The 17,281-nt window shown below is 44.5% G+C and overlaps 1 protein-coding gene and 1 long non-coding RNA gene across 2 annotated transcripts in view; one reads left to right on the top strand and one right to left on the bottom strand.

The window, feature by feature from the left end:
• Positions 1 to 4,601, bottom strand: part of OXSR1 (oxidative stress responsive kinase 1) — an 86,672-nt gene extending 82,071 nt beyond the window's left edge. Inside the window, exon 1 of the mRNA XM_081527365.1 lies at positions 4,180 to 4,601. Coding sequence (XP_081383491.1) covers positions 4,180 to 4,249 — 70 coding nt within the window. The 5' untranslated portion in view covers positions 4,250 to 4,601. The remainder of the gene's footprint in view (positions 1 to 4,179) is intronic.
• Positions 4,602 to 4,999: 398 nt separating this feature from the next.
• LOC145520599 (uncharacterized) lies at positions 5,000 to 16,808 on the top strand. The gene is made up of 7 exons (XR_014064625.1): positions 5,000 to 5,378; positions 5,980 to 6,133; positions 7,257 to 7,469; positions 10,082 to 10,231; positions 12,801 to 12,905; positions 13,268 to 13,546; positions 15,074 to 16,808. It is a non-coding gene; the product is annotated as an uncharacterized LOC145520599 (long non-coding RNA).
• Positions 16,809 to 17,281: the final 473 nt, after the last annotated feature.

The following is a 17,281-nucleotide window of genomic DNA, read 5'->3' as shown; positions in this document are numbered from 1 at the left end:
TACATTAGGAACTTCTAGGAACTTATAAACGAGAAAGAGAACATTTTAAAAATGACAAAACAGGATACGCAAAAGAGAAAAAATCTAAAAGGGTTATCAACAAAAAATCTGCTCCATTTTTTTTTTTTTTCCATTGTAAGGGTATTTCTTTTAAGGTGGGATGATGACCACCATCTTTCAGTTACTTCCAAAAAACAATCAAAATCCAGATGCAAGGACAAGAATCCTGGATTAGGCAATAGTTGGACGCCAGTACTGACTGCCCATAACTAGTTCTGACTTTGGACAAGTCATTTTACCTTTCTATGTCTGCGTCTTTGGGCTTCCCAGGTGGCTCAGTGGTTAAAGAATCTGCCTGCCAATGCAGGAGATGCAGGTTCAATTCCTGCATCTCCTGCACTTATAATATCTTTAAGTCTTCCATTGTGGCTCAGACTGGAACGAATCTGCCTACAATGTGGGAGGCCTGGGTTTGATCTCTGGGTTGGGAAGATCCCCTGGGGGAGGAAATGGCAACCCACTCCAGTATTCTTGCCTGGAGAACCCCAATGACAGAGGAGCCTGGGGGGCTACAGTCCCTGGGGTCACACGACTCAGTGACTGAGCATGCATGCACATGTCTTCATCTGTAAAGCCTTACCTCATGCCTTACAAAAAACTTGACTCAAAGTATATCAGAGGACTAAATTTAAAGGCTAAAACTATAACACTTAGAAGAAAACATAGGAAAAAAATGTTTGTGATGTTGGGCTAGTTAAGATTTCTTAGATACACGACCAAAAACACAATCAATAAAAGCAAAAACCAATAATCTCTATCAAAAGTCAAAACTTTCATGCTTTAGCAGACACCATTAAGAAAATGATAAAAATGAGGTGGTGGTGGGGGATGCTGTAATAAGGGAATTCCCTGGTGGTCCAGAGGTTAGGACTTGGCTCTTTCACTGCCACGGGCCACGTTTGATCTCTGGTCAGAGAACTAAGATCCAGCAAGTCCCGACTTCCTGCTGTCCCACCTTGCCAAAGAAATGAAAAGACTGAGTAAATACTTGAAATCGTGTATCAGGTGAAGGACTCGTATTCAGAATGAATAGACACCTAACACTCACACACGCCTCTGTAATTTAGAGAGAAGGGAACAACCCAGTGGACAACCCAAGTGGGAAAAAGATTGCAATAGACATTTCACCAAAGAAGAGATATGAAAAGCTAATAAATAAGCACATGAAAAGATGCTCTCCATCATTAGTCATTAGGGAAATGCAAAACAAAAACCACAATCAGATATACTTCACATCCACTAGGATGGCTTTAATCAAAAAGACAGACAACAAATGCTGGCAAAGATGCAGAGAAACAGGAACCCTCATTCATGGCTGAAGGGAATGTAAAATGGCACAGTCTCTTTGAAAAAGTTTGTCTGTTCCTTAAAAAGTTAAACATATAATAAATCTACCATGTGACCCAGCAATTCCACTCAAGAAAAATGTTAACATGTTCACCTGAAGATTTGATACAAAATGCTCACAGCAATATTTTCAAAATAGGCAAAAGGCGGAAGCAATCCAGTGTCCATCAACTGGCATCCAATAAAAAGTAGTAATGTACTAATACAGGAAGCAACGTGGATGAACCTCAAAAAACATTACACCAAGTAAAAGAAACCAAACACAAATCCACTCCATGTATTATATGATCTTATCTATGGGAAATGTCCAGGAAAGACAAATCTATAGAGACAGAAAGTAGATTTCTGGTTGCCTTCGGCAGGGGGTGGGAACAGGGAGTGACTGCAAATGGACATGAGGCATCTTTTTGGAATGATGGAAATGTTCTAAAATTGGATTGTGGTGATGACTGAACAACTCTGTAAATCTACTAAAAAAAAAAAAGCGATAGTACTGTACAGTTAAAACAGGTGGATTTTATGGTGTATAAATTGTTTTTAAAAATGAAAAAATATTATGCTATGTGAATGAAGCAAAGGTTCACAAAACAAAGCAAAGGTTCACAAAACACTATATATTATACAATCCTATTTACATGACATGTCCAGAAAAGGCAAATCTATGGAGTTGGAAAGGTTTCCAATTGCCTGAAACTGGGGGTAGGAACAGGGATTAATTGTAAACAGGCACAAGGGATGTCATTGGGGTGATGAAAATATTCTAAAACTGGATTATACTGATTGGTGCACCACAATAAATTTACTAAAATCATTTAATTTTACACTTTAAAATGGGTTAATTTTATACTAAAAAAAAATGGGTGAAATTATATCTCAGAGTAAGGTTGTTTTTAAAAATAAGGTGGTCAAATCACATGAGAGTTCTTAACTTTTGGAGTGAGATGATGACTAACCCTACCCCAGAGGGCTGAGCCTCCCTTTTGCTCACTCACAGACACCCTATTGGTCTGAGAACAGCAAATCGACAAGTTTCTAAAGCTCTAGAGCCTTGTGCCACCTTAATAGCAAAAGCATTAACAACCACAACACTACTCTCCACCCGAGAAAGATGTACACCTTACCAGAAAGGTAAAGCGAAATTTCTCTTCTAAAATGATAGAGACCCCTTTTCCTTGATTTTTTAGACATTGTTTTGTAATCTCCCACCTAATCCCTTTTTTCAATATGAAACTCTGATAGAGGTACTCGGAAGCAGTTAATCAAGATAGAGACCTAACTGGCTGTCTTTAGAATGCAGCATGTAGTAAGGACCAGATCCATAAAGCGGCTTAAGGAAAAAGACTGGACGTCTTCACATAAACCTTACCCCAGATTTGTTTTGATAGAAGAAGCAAGTAAAGTGAAAAAAAAAAAAAGAAAAGAAATGTGACAAAGTTTCTCTAAACACTGACACAATGCAATAAACACTCACTCCCCCCAACCCCCAAGACAACTAAGGAGTTTTCAGCCACTCTTTGTTATAAAACTAATTTAGGACAGGATGCTGATCTAGCAAAGCAGACAGTCTTCTTCCTCCAATACCCAGGGGTCTGCTGATGTCCATTGGATCGAGCTTCTGTTTAGCTAAACCTACTCTCTTTTGATTTCTAAGATCACTAGATTATTGTTGTCCAACAAATACTCCCCTTATCCCCAGTCCTCACCCTCCCCCAATCACTGTGCCTCTCTGAGAATTAGAATTCATGTTTGTGCAAGCTTTGATTTCTGCCAGCTGGTATTCCCAGACCCCCTTCAAATCCACTCCACATACAACAGCCAGATCCACTGGATCATATCATGTCTCTGCTTGAAGCCCTCCAATAACACTTAACATTTCAAAACACTTACCTTGGCTGAGAAGGTCCCTAAAATCTGGCTCCTCTCTTTACCTTTCTAACCTTACCACTCTTCTTTCGGGTTCTAAAACACAACATCAAGCTTTTCCCCATCTCTGGGGCCTTTGCATTTCCTCATCTCTCAGTAAGGAACAATCTTCCCTTGGCCCTCAAGACTCTTTCTCATCCTTCAGCACTCAACTTCCATGTCGACACCTCAGAAAAAAAGCATCTTCCTTGAAATGGCCCCAGCTAGGTCTCCACGTTATTCTCTCTCAGAACATCTTGCTTGTTTCCTTGCTAGCATCTGCCAAAACCTGTAATTCTTTTTATTTGCCTCCTTATTTAATGTCTACCTCCCTGGCTGGCAAGCCAATTCCAAGCAGTCGTAAGTTGGTCTACGTCGCTCAGTGCCGTACCTGCAGCTTCATCTGGAGAGGCTCCCCAGTTCCACCCGAGCAATGCCTGGCACTTTGTAGGGGTTCTCACGCGGATGCAGGACTGAACAGAAGCACCCTAACCTATCACCCCACAAACAGATGACCGAGCCCCCAACTGCAATACCCCATTCCTCGCAACGCCTTGTAAAGGCCTGTCCCACATGTTCACTTTTCTTTTTTCTCTCAGACACATCTGTCGCCATACAAATCTCTGACGAGCCTCTCAGACCCCACCCCACCTCGCCGCACAGGCGCGCCTCTCAAAATCCCCTCCACGCCTTGCAGGAGCTGCACAAACCTCGAGCCTCACCCACGCGCCCTACCAACCCCCGGGCCACTCGAGCGCCCACGAATATCTGGGAGTCCTGCGCTCCCCGAGCTCCCGCGGGACCCCACGTTCCGGCTTGTCACCCGCCGCCCAGCGCGGCGCCTCCCCCCTCCGCGGCGCCAGCTCTCACCTATCACCTCCTGCAGCTCGTAATCGTCCCTGTTGATGGACCAGGGCAGGGCACTGGAGTCCTCGGTCATGACGGCGGCACGACACTCGGTCTTCCCGCAAACTCACTGACCTCTCTCTTCTCCTCGCCGCGCCTCTCCCCACCCCCAACCGCTGCCGCCGCGCCCCCACCAACCGCCTCGCGAACAGCCACGGGTCGGACGGCGCCTGGCGCTGGGTGGCCGCGCGGCAGAGCGGTGGGGGGCTCGAAGCACCCGCGAACCTCGCCTCTTTGCTCCTCTGCGGCTGGCACTCCCCTCCCCGGCCCAGGTCCCGGCTTCGGCCTCCACGGCAGCAGCGACAGGAGCTTCGCCTGGGCCCAGCCCCTCCGTCCCGCCCTCCACCTCAGCCCCACGCACTGGCCAAACTTTCCCTTCTCCCTCCACCTGCCGACACGCAGCGCGCTGACGTCACCGCGTCGGGCAGTCCCCCACCTCGGCCCCGCCTCCAGCTGCCATTTCAAGTGTGGCTGGATAAGCAGCGAGCAAGAAGGAAGCCCAAGGAAGACGAGTTTGATAGTGGAAGGGAAGAGATACTTTGAAAGGAGTTCAGCAAGGGCATCGGAAAGCCAGAAAAGAGCCGAAAGTTGCAGGGGCAGTAGCCACACTAAACATGGCGACCAAAGGGCAGCCTAGTGGAGGGGGCGGAGCTACTTCTGGCGGCGAGGGCACGTTGCCGTCTCCGTCGTCGCATTCATTGGCTTATTTGAGAAAGAATCAGAACGGCAGTAAGTGGGTGTGGACGTCAGTCATAAGTTAGTCCCGCCTCCACGCACTCGCCGCGCTGTTCCGCGGCAAGGCTCCGGTCCTGCAAGATCACGGGTACGCTACTCGCTTGGCACCGTTCTCCCAAGTGACGTCGCCACGTAACCGTCACACCCTCGAGACGTGCAAACGACTCCGCAGGGTGTGGAGAAACCCGAGGGAGCAGCTGGGTGGGGTAGCCTTAGGGTGCGGACGACTGCCAACTGGAATAAAAGGTCTCGGTCCACGGGACGGAGTGGAACCGGAAGCTCGCCCCGTGACGACACGTTTTTCTAGGCGGAAGTTCTTTCTACAGCGCCGGGCTCGGCCTTCCCTGTAACCTTACTGGATAGGGAAGGTGTTCCATCCATTCTCAGCTTTGGAGCCCAAATGATCACCTGTCTTGGGGACTTGGAAGGTTGCAGTTTTTTCCCTGATGCAGCTGGGGCTAGTAAGCTAGTGATATTTGGCCCAGGAGATTTGAGGTCATGTCGAAGGCCTTGGCTTTTGTGTGACGTCATTGAACGTCAGTTTTCTCAGGTTGTCCACTTAGGTCCTTTGGGGAAGTTAATAAGATGAAACTGAAAGCCTTTGGTAAAATGGAGTGAAGAGTAGCCACGTGGATTGGGCTAGGTTTGAAAGTCTTCTCAGTTGGATGTCTTTCAGATCAATAGTAGTCATTATGAAAGATGTCTTCACCCAAGCCCTTCCAGGCACTGGAAGCCCTGTGCAGGAAGTCCAGCGACCACGAAGCCAAAGCAGTCAGCTAGGAGCTGCGGCCACCAAGTTAGCACGTTTCCACATTCTTGGTGAGATTAGAGAATGTTACAGGAGGGGAATCCTGCAAAGTTAATATGATATAAAACAGGTGTAAATTGAGAGGCTAGAATATCCCAGTCACAGAGAAGTGCCAGAGTTTCCAAGTTTGAAAGCACAGCGTAGGCATTACTGTAAAGATTGGTTTCAGCCGTTGACTACTGACACCTTTATTGCCGCGTGTTGCGTTTTTCTCTTTGCAGAGAGAAGAAGGATGGGGATCAGATCTATCAGAGAGGAGCTAAATGTGATAATAAAGATTAGAGATAAAAAGATTTGTACAACAGAAAGACTCATAAACCGGCAATTCTTAACTTGGGTTTATTGGCCTTGTGGACCATGAACAGCCTTCAGAAGGTTTGTGAGGGTTTTATGTTTTTTTCACACCTTTAAATTGTATGCAGAATAATATATACATCAGGGAGAAATTTGACCACTTTTTTCTCTTCTCTTTTTACCCAGTTAGAAGGAGCTACTGACTCTAAAATGAAAATCCAAGATGTTTATTGACCCGCATTCTTGGTGATCAGGGTACTATACATTTGTTGATGGGTTGTTTTCTACTTCTTGCGAAGTAGAAAGCTTGATGGTTTAGTTGAGCCAGAACCTGCTTTGCAGATCTGGTTATTTTATTTCCCCCATCTCCTGGGCTTTCTCCATGTGGCCTGTTAGTTGTTACGATCTCATGTTTTTAGTGAGCAAGGAATTGCTGGCTGTGTGAGGCCAGAATCTCAGCTTATGAAGTATGTTCCATGTGAGAACACTTACCATAAACACTGGGTGTATAGTGGTAAACAAGGTGACTTAGTTCCTGTGTTCGTGGAGTAGAGTCTAGTAGAGAAACAGTAATGTGTGCTCAGTCACTCAGTCTTGTCTGAGTCTTTGTGACCCCATGGACTGTAGCCCACCAGGCTCCTCTGTTCATGGGATTTCCCCAGCAAGAATATTGAAGTGGGTTGCCATTTCCTCCTCCTGGGGATCTTCCCCCACCCAGGGATTGAACCCACATCTCCTGCATTGGCAGGTGGATTCTTTACCACTGAGCCACCAGGGAAGCCCTGTAGACAGCATCAAGTACAGTGTGTAAAATCAGAAGATGGGAATCACTGTCTGGGCTAAGAAGCTGGGAGGGAAATTATATTCATACTTCCTCTTCTTTTTCTGTTGCCTTTAAGCAGCTTACCTGCATCGTGCTTTGCTTTTAGCACCTGCAGGGTAGAGGAAAAAGGACTAATTTCAAGACTAGTGATGCCTTGAAGTGGTAATTACAGCTTTAATAGTTCAAGTTGTATAGACTTCTTAAATGAAAGAGTTGAAATCTGTAAATGAATGTGTACCATATGTGAAAAACCCGAATGTAAAGAAAAGCACAAATTTAGGTCTCATAAGTTGATTTTCTCAGCAGTTCCATGTCAATGCCAGGACCAACTATAAACTTCTGGAATCTTTCCCCCCCCCTCCATTATCACTCCTTACATAGATGTGCTTCCCACCTCTGCACCTGCAATGGCCCTTGCAGAGACACATATTCGGGCATGGCGTTGATTAAATCAATGGAGTTCATGAGTAGAAAAGACATGTTAGGAGTCTGGAGCCTGGGGAGAATCTGACATCTTGGCAAATCCAGGAAAGGGACTAAGAGCATACATATTGGACTATGGTGACAGAGTCTCAGAGCCTGGAAAAAAAATAGGTAAGTAAGAGGTTATTGTAGGGGGGAAAAAAATCAGTCCATGTGGAAAGTAGAGTCTCAACATCAAACTGAATTCTGAGCCAGAGAGTAACTTCACGTTTGCCCAGGCTGGCACCATGCCAACTTGATGAACTCAAGCTGAATTCAGCAAAAGATGGGAAGTACTTGGCTGAACTGGAGTAGGTTCCTACGTACTTACTACTTTTGTAACATAATCTCTTGAAGGTGGAATATGTCTAGAAGCCTTCATTAGAATGTTTATTGTAGTGTTACTGTAATAGGAAGAAACTGGAGACAACCTTGAATGAACATATCTATTGATAGAGGAATGGTAATTGCTTGTGTATATTATGTGAAGGGCTTCCCAGGTGGCACAGTGGTAAAGAATCCACCTGCCAATGCAGGAGATGCCAGAAACATGGGTTCATTCCTTGGGTTGGGAAGATCCCCTGGAGTAGGAAATGGCAACCTGCTCTAATAATGCTTGCCTGGGAAATTCCATGGACAGAGGAGCCTGGTGGGCTGCAGTCCACAGGGTCACAAAGGGTCCGTCACAACTTAGTGACTGAGCACATATTATGTGGAACGTCTCAGGATAAATAAGAAGCTCGTGTGTTAATGCTAGCTGAAGTAACAACCCCAAACTAAACTAAACTGCCTGGTTTAACCCAAAAGCTTATTTCTGACACACATATGGTCCAGTGTGTATGTCTTTGGTCCCTTTGGTCCAAGTTGACAGTTAAAGTTTGCCTCCTTCAGTCTTGTGGCACCACTGTCTTCTAGTGTCTGCACAGAGTCTTCCTCTGGACCGTCTGCATTCAGCCAGCTGGTTATCTGAGAGGGAGAACACTACAGAAGCTGGCCAACACTGGAAGTTGTGTTTGTTACTTCTTCCCAGGTTGTGTTGGTCAAATCCAGTTGACTAACCACAACTGAAATCAAGGAAACTGGGACATGGCCTCTTCTGTGCCCAGGAAGAAGCAGTGGGATTAGTCGGCATCTAGCCAGTCTCTGCTACAACTGGTAACTTTGGTTGCCGCCAGACCACAGCTACTGACACGTAGAAGGAATGTTCTCTTCTGCACATTTTGAATTTTGTAAATCCGAATATTACTTGTTCAAAAGAAGTTAAGAGAGGACTGGTAAAACTATGATTCATCCATGCTGTGAAATATTACATAGCAGTTAGAATGAAGTAGGTCTATACATACTGGAGTGGAATGATCTATAATCAAGGTAAACAAGTTGTAGATAAATTTCTGCAGTGACTTAGTTTGGGCTAGGATAACAAATTACCACAGAATGGGTGGCTTGAATAAAATTCTTTTCTCACAGTTCTGGGGTCTGGGAAATCAAAGATGAGGCTGCTGGCAGATCTGATGTCTAGCGAAGCCCTGCTTCCTGGTTTGTAGACAGCCATCTCCTCATTGTATTGCATATGGCAGAGGCAGGAGGAAGCTCTCGTTGCCACTTAGGAGGACAGTACTCGCATTCATGAGCATTCCACCCTCATGACCTATTTACCTCCCCAGAGCTCCACCTCCTAATATCACATTGAGGGTTGGGATTTCAACATAGGAATTTGGGGCAGGTGCAAACATTCAGTCTTTAACTTACATGTATATAAATATATGGAATAAGGTCTGGGAGATGCATGTAAGTTATAGACTGAATATTTGTGTCACCCCCAAATTCAAATTTGGCTTTAAAATTTTACCTGTCTGGTGAGAGTGAAATGATATCTCATTTTAGTTTTAATTTGCATTTTCTTAATTATTAACAAAGCTGGGCATTATGTTCACGGGTCTCCAGAATACTTTCGTGAGACGGACCTTAATGAATTGCTTTAGAGAATTACATTGCTAGGTGTTGAAAGTGAAGTTGCTCAGTCGTGTCCAACTCTTTGCGACCCCATGGACTGCAGCCTACCAGGCTCCTCCGTCCATGGGATTTTCCAGGCAAGAATACTGGAGTGGGCTGCCATTTCCTTCTCCAGGAGATCTTCCCCACCCAGGGATTGAACCCAGGTCTCCCGCATTGTAGACAGACGCTTTCCCATCTGAGCCATTACATTGTTTTCTCCTTACAGTTCAGACATACACAAAGCCGTACATATTTGATGATAGAAACAAAGTAATGGAAGTGTACATACAAGAGGGATTGCACTCACAAAGAAGTCAAAAGTAGGCACAATTGAATACAAAACAATTCAGTTTCAGGGAAACACAACAGTTCAGTCTGGTGACTAGGGAAAAGGAAAGGGATGCCACTAGGATAGGGTACACAAGACTTCCAGGATTCATTCAGTGTGCTGTTTCTTAACCTGGTGGTGAGGACAGAAGTGCTCCTCACTGTTAGTAGTGCTCATCAATAGTGTTCATCAACTATCCCTAGATGTCTATGTGTCCTTCTAAAGTATATTTCACAATTACAAAGTTTGGTTTCTCGTGGCTCAGATAATAATAATACACGTGGTACTCGACAATCTGCCCATCCCTTTTGAGCTGAAGGGAATGTCCAACACTCTTTCAGCCTCGTTTCACTCTACCTCCCTTTGTTCAGGCCCTTCTTCCTTCCAGGAATGCCACCTTCCTTCTGCTCCACCCATCCAGGTCTTACTGGTCTGCCAGGTTCAGCTGATGGTCAGCCTTCCCTTCCCCCCTACTCGGAACGCTTTTTCTGAGATTGTTCCAGGCCTGAGGGAAGTCGTGCACTTATTACCTCACCCAGACCATTTCTGGGCTTTTAGCCTGTACTACCAGGTAACCACACACTTCTCTTTTTGTGAATATTCTGTATCTCAGATTGGGTTGTAGATCACCCATGAGGAGTGGGGGATACCCTATCTCACCAATAGAAGTAAAGGATTTGTGTGGAGTTTTGACCTTGGTAGTGGTAGTGGATTGCCCACCTTAAGCCTTACCAACATGAGGACAGTCTAGAAATGTATAAAGAGCTGCATTTCTTGCCTTTTTAGGAAAATTTTCAAAAATATATTTATCATTCAATACTCCACTTTAGGCAGGAGTTTCAGAATCTCTGAGTCACAGCTGTAGTCACAACATTGAAAAATAAAAGTATCTCTCACTAAGCTCAGGAACTGAATAATCAGATTTATCTTCTGATAATTTGGTGTCCCGTGCTCTCTGAACTTAGGGTAGATTTGGACAGCATGGTTCATCAAATTAATATAAATTCAGATAAAAAGCCTAAGAAAATACTCATCACAACAGTTAAAGTGCCTGTAATGTGCCAGGTAGTGTGCTAAAGGATTATAAATGTATATTTCATGTAGTCAGTAAAATAGCTTTGTGAGGTGTCTATGCCAATTTTACAGATGAGGAAGCAAACTCAGAAAGGCTAAGAAACTTGCCTTCAGATATTCCTGGAAATGCTTAGCACAGAACCTGGCTTGTAAATGCTCCGTAAGTGATAGCTGTTGCTCCTTAGTTGGTGGGACTAGAGTGAGAAAGCTTTATGGGACGTGGGGTTGAGCAACAGTTCCAGCCGTGTGTCTGACTCAGGTCTGCTTGCTCAGGAAAAACAGGTTTCAGCCACTATCGTGTGATGTCATTCATATCATAGCATGACCTGATTTATTTTTCAATCTTTTAAAAAAATGTGTTTTGTTCATTTATTTTTGGCTGTGCTGGGTCTTCGCTGCTGTGTGGACTTTCTCTAGTTGTGATCTGGGGCTACTCTCTAGTTGCAGTGCATGGGTTTCTCATTGCAGTGGCTTCTCTTGTTGTGGAGCCCAGGCTCTAGGGCTCGCAGACTCAGTAGTTGCAGCTCCCAGGCTCAGGAGCACAGGCTCAATAGTTGTGACGCGCGGGCTTAGTTACCCGATGGCATGGCATGGGATCTTCCCGCATCAAGGATTGAACCCGTGTCCCCTGCGTTAACAGTTGGATTTTTGGCCACTGAGCCACCGGGGAAGCCCTACCACTACCTCATTCCTTATTGCAATGTCTGGGGAAGGAAATGAAGGCTTTCTCTTTGATTCTCAGTGGATTGTGAAGCCTTGTTTGCCTTTAGCATCCAATCTGAATGAGAGAATTTGGGGTTCAGGTGTACCAAAAGAGGAGTTCTGCCTGACTGAATGTTAAGTTGGAAATTTCAGGACATCAAGAATTGGGGACAAAAGCACCCTATCAGGTGTAGAGTGCATACATTTATGGACGGTTTGCCATGTGCTCAGCTGTGAGCAGTCTGCCAGAAAATGGAACTGTCTTCTGTCATCCAAAGGGGCCTGGGCCCCAGAACTGATGCTACTTCCCTAGTGAATGGCGGCAGATGGTGACCGAGGGAGGGTTCTCCGTACTCTTTGAGCGGAATCTAAGCCCTATCCACCCCATCCAGCCGATAGCAAGTTTTATCAGATTCTTCTGTTAACTCAGATTCTTCTGCTTCAGTCTTTTGGGGGAGGTGACTTGTTCTCGCCTAGTTTTAACTCACTCAAAGCCGAAAGAAAAAAAATAATTAATTTTAAAGATTTGGTTGCTTTGTGATAACCGTTGTAGAATAGTTGGTGCTGTAATGGGCCTTCCTATGCACTTGACAAACGTTGGGACACAGCCTGAAAGCAGGAAAACAAAGAACTAACTGCATATTGCGCAAGCACCAAGTTTGTCGTCAGAATGAAAAGCTGTTGCATCTGGGGAAAGAAACCTTTCTCAATATGGAGTTGGGTAATTTCACCTGGTAATGTGTGTACACATGGTGTGTTATTCACGTTTCACCTGGCAGGGAGGCCCAGGAAAGAAGCATATTTGGAGTGTCAAGGACTCCTTGCAAGGTCCTGGTAAAGCTTGTGCATGTGTATAGGCATATTCAAACATGGCATTCTACATTAAGCGTAAGTTACCAGTCTGTAGGAAATATACGACCAGGAGGTGAATATGCCCACAGACTGCCTAGGGAAAAGGAATGGATCTTAGGACCACAACCCCTGGATATAGAAAGGCTAGGGAAGAAATTTGCACTGTGAAGATTTAGAAAGGTGGGCAGACTTGAAGGCCACAGAGTAGAACCTACAACTGGCATGTTGGTACAAAGCACCCCAGCAAAAGGGTCTTAATTTTTCAGCAGAGGGACTTCACTGGCAGTCCAGTGGTTAAGACTCTGCACCTCCACTGCAGAGGGTGCAGATTTGATCCCTTCTCAGGGAACTAAGATCCTACATGGCGTGTGGTGTGGCCAAAACTTAAAAAAACAATTTTTTTTTAACATAAAATTCGAGGGATGGATTGTTAATATAATTGTCTCTGGAGGGGCCCAAATTCACAGTTTTCCTGCAGACCTTATGTCAAAAGCTGTTTCTTACTTGCTCAGATCGTGGTGATCCTTGTATACTGTAGGGGTGAAAACTCACCTACCTGTGATGTCCAGACCATGAGGGGAAAAAGGAAGAGGAAATAAAAGTAGCACTGCCTGCAGGTATGTGAACAAGAGAAATGGAAGAGGAAGAACAAGCAGGCAGGCATGCTCCAGGGTCCTCATTTCTGCCATCCATTCTCCCTAGCACCCCTCCCCCCCCATCTTGAATAGGGGAATCTATAGAAACATCCAAGACAGATAGGGAAACTATGAAGAATTCAGAATGTCAGAGGCTTGAGGGCTGCTTCCCCAGGTAAGGCTTGCAGGAAGCCGCAAGCCTCCAAGAGAAGCCTTCCACTTGGCTTTGCATCATGTCCAGCATACTGTAGGAACAATAATGTAGCAGTGACAGAGGGAAGAGCCTAGGCCGTGAATACCAGGATACCATATCCAGTCCCTCACAGCTTGTACTTGGTCCACAGGGAATCAGAAGCTTCCCTGTGCCCCATGACAGCACTTGGAAGTGCTGTAGAGGCTGGTGTAGAGACTGGACGTGAAAAGGCCTGCAGAGGAGGGATTTTATGGCAAAAGGCAAGTGGTTGGGACCATGGACTTCAGCTCTGAGGGCTGGCATCTCACTCTAGAGGCCAGATGAGGTGCACTGCATCCAGGTAATGCCAGAAATTCAGGAAGGAGGCCAGGTGTTTCATGGCAGAACTAGAAGACCTCACAGGAATCCAAAGCAACACTTTCCTTCTACCGTGAGTTCACATTTGAATCTCTGATTTCCTGAGCTCCAAGACCCTAGTTGTTCTTTAAAAAGCTGTTTGTTTTATATCAGAGTATAGCCAATTAGCAATGTTGCGATAGTTTCAGGTAAAACAGCAAAGGACCCCAGCTGTACATCTACATGTATGCATTCTCTCCCAAACTCCACTCCCATCCAGGCTGCCACATAACATTGAGCAAAGTTCCCTGAGCTATACAGTAGGTCCTTGTTGGTTATCCATTTTAAATACAGCAGTGTGTACATGTTGATCCCAAACTCCCTACCTCTTCTCCACTAGCAACCATTAAGTTCATTCTCTAAGTCTGTGAGTCTGTTTTTGTTTGTAAACAGGTTCATTTGTATACTTTCTTTTTAGATTTCACATATAAGGGATATCACATGATAGTTTTTCTCTGTCTCCCAGATCTTGGTAAGGTGAGGCGGGGAAGAGAAAGAGACCCAAGAAGCAGCATTTACTTAAAAGAGACCAAGTTACTCTGAAACATACTGTTTGAACCAAATCATCTAATATTCACCAGCAAGCCTCAATCTCCCCTTGCCACCTAGCAGGATAGGGGCTTATAGGAAAGATTAGATTACAGAAAACAAACTACATTGTCTTTGGACCTCTCAGTTGCAGTGTTAGTTAATACGCATCCCTGCATAGGGTGTGTCCAGTTGAGGCCCACCTTTTGGTGGCGCACACAGACCTGCACAGCCAGCATGGACGCAGGGAAGGGGAGCCTTTGTCCAGGAGCAGTAGTGATTTGAAGCAGCTCATGGGCCCAGGGTTCATCTGAAAAGTGGGCAGGACCCACAGCAGAGCAAGGAGGAGACCATCAGTGGACATGGTGGGACTGTGGTTGGCTGAGTGCAGCAATAGGCTGGCAACAAACCTGTTTTTTCACTTAGGGCCTCTTGGTTGCCGGTGACAGAAAACCCAAACTGCATTAAGGATGCTAGCATTCCTACTGTAACAGTAGCCAAAGTAGAAATCTGTTTCTCTTGTATGTAAAAGTCGAGTATAGACAATTTTGAGCTGATAGTTCAACTCAATAATCAAGATCCCAGGCCCTTTTTATGCTATGTCTGCTGTCCTCAACATGGAGCTTCTAAGGGATTTCCCTGATGGTCCAGTGGTTAACACTGAGCTTCCAATGCAGGGGGCGCGGGTTCAATTCCTGGTCAGGGAACTAGATCCTACATGCCTCAACTAAGACCTGGTGCAGCGAAATATTTAAAAACAAAACAGAACTTATAACTTCCACCACTGCACCCACACTCCTGCACCATGAAGTGGAGGGAAAGTAGAGGGCACACAATTTTGTTAAGGTCATGAATTATAAGTTGCATATATCACTTCCTCTTTTCTTAAATATTTTATTGAAGTATAGTTGATTTTCAATGTTGTGTTTCTGATGTATGGCTAAGTGATTCAGTTTATATATATATGTATATGCAAAGTGATTCAGTTATATATATATACACATATTCTTTTTCATCTGTTTTTCTGTTACAGTTTATTACAGGATATTGAATATAGTTCCCTGTGTTATACAATAGGACCTGGTTATTTATCGGTCCTGTATATAATAGTTTGCATCTCCTAATCCCAAACTCAATGCCTTCGTCATATACGTGAGCAACTCAATTCCAGAATCCTATTTTAAGGCCATTGCTGATACCAATTTTGGTACTAATCAGGTCCCAAAAGGAAGTAAAGGGCATGCTCAAAGTGGATTATTTGAGGAGAGTTTAATAAAGGAGCTATTTGCTAAGGCATGGACTGGGAAACCAAAAGGAACGTGCATTAGTCCTGTGTTGTCAACCTCAGGAAACCAACCATCCCAAGGCCCGAAGGAGCAAGGACGCAGAGGACTGGTGGAATCAGAGACGATAGGTAAAGGAGAGATCTACCTGAAAATAGCTGTGGCCTGTGGTAGAAAGAAGTCACCCTCAGCAGCTCCACAAGAAAGGAGGCAAGGGAATAAATGTCCCAACCTTATTACTTCCTGTGCTTTCACCTTCTACTTGTGCTGACAATTAGCCAATCCCAACAGAAAACCAGAAGGTAAGGGGAGCCTATTGATATAATTCTTTAAGATCAATATCCAGGGGCACAGAGCCTTGCAGAGAACAAGGGGAGGAGAAAACACATAATAACTATCTAGAACACAATCCAGACTAGTTTAAACAAACAATTTACTGGCTCACATAACTGCAAGATCAAACCAGTCAATCCTGAAGGAAATAAATCCTGAATATTCACTGGAAGGACTGATGCTCAAGCTCCAATACTTTGGCTACTTGCTGTGAAGAGCTGACTCATTGGAAAGGACAGTGATGCTGGTAAAGATTGAAGGCGAAAGGAGAAGGGGGCGGCAGAGGATGAGATGGTTACATAACATCACTGACTCACTGGACATACATTTAAGCAAACTCCAGGAGATTGTGAAGGGGAGAGGAGCCTGGCATGCTGTAGTCCATGAGGTTACAAAAGAGTCAGACACGACTTAGTGACTGAACAACAACAACATATCTGAAAAGTCAAGCTGTAAGACTTAACAGCAGGGGCTCAAATGAGGCCATCAGTTTTTTCCCTCCATTCACAGACTTCTTAGAAAGGCAGGATCTCCCATCATGCTCCAAAATGGCTCTAGAACTTACCTTTTTCATTCAAGGACAGTGGGATTTATCAAAGAATTCATTGGATCTCATTGAATCTGGTTGAAACATTTAGCGTGCCTGAACCCATTGTGCTCAGCATCAAGGAGAGGTGTTGCTTGGTTTAGATCTGTGTCTGGAACTGGTGTTGAAAATCACAAAGCAAAATCACGGCGTGGAGCCTGAATGAAGAGAAGCAATGTTGATGTTAGGTAGTGAAAACACTGAGTACCCTATATCTCTCTTCCCAGATGTACCTATGAATCACCTGTAGAATTTTATGAATTAGGCCTGCAGTGGGGCCTGAGATTCCTTGTTTCTAGCAGATGATGGTATGATGCTGCCAGTCCAGGGAGCACATTTTAAGTAGCAAGATTCTACAGCTTCACTGTATAATGGGGTAGCCACTGACCCCGTGTAGCTGTTGAGCACTATAAATGTGGCTAGTCTGAGATGTGGTGTGAGTGTAAATACACATTGGATTTTAAAGACTTAATATGGAAAAAAAAACCTAAAATGTCATCAACAGTCTTTATACAGATTACATTTTGAAATGATATTTTAGATTGGGTTAAATAAAATGTTAAAATTAATATCACCTGTTTCTTTTTACTTTTTTAGCATGGCTACTAGAAAATATAAAAATACATATGTGGTTCACCTAGTTCTGTTGAATAACACTGTGTTCATTATCCAACTCCTGAAGGCGGTAATTCTCAAAAGTAGATGAAGTTGGGATTCTTAAAACATTTTCACTTATGATACTCAAGTCAGAAGAGCCTCATAAAGCAGAGACCTCATGAGAGTTAGGACACAGGACACTAGAATGGGCAGGGTTTGATCTGAGGAAATAGGAAATTCTGGGAATCCCAGAATCTCTCCTCTAGCCAGCAGTTACTTCTTTTCTCAATCTTGTTTGTGCACTTGCCTAAAGCAGAAATTATCACCATGCTTATCAACTTCTCAAATCTATCCTGCTCTGTAGCCACTAAGCTAATCTTCTCTACACTCTGGGTTTACCAGTCCTGTCCGGCCCAGACACGTGTACCCTGTTGCAGCCTGC

Source organism: Giraffa tippelskirchi, chromosome 9 (assembly GCF_054371585.1).
Source record: "Giraffa tippelskirchi isolate mGirTip1 chromosome 9, T2T-mGirTip1v1.2.pri, whole genome shotgun sequence".
Lineage (NCBI taxonomy): Eukaryota > Metazoa > Chordata > Mammalia > Artiodactyla > Giraffidae > Giraffa > Giraffa tippelskirchi.
This window is presented reverse-complemented; position numbering and strand designations above follow the sequence as displayed.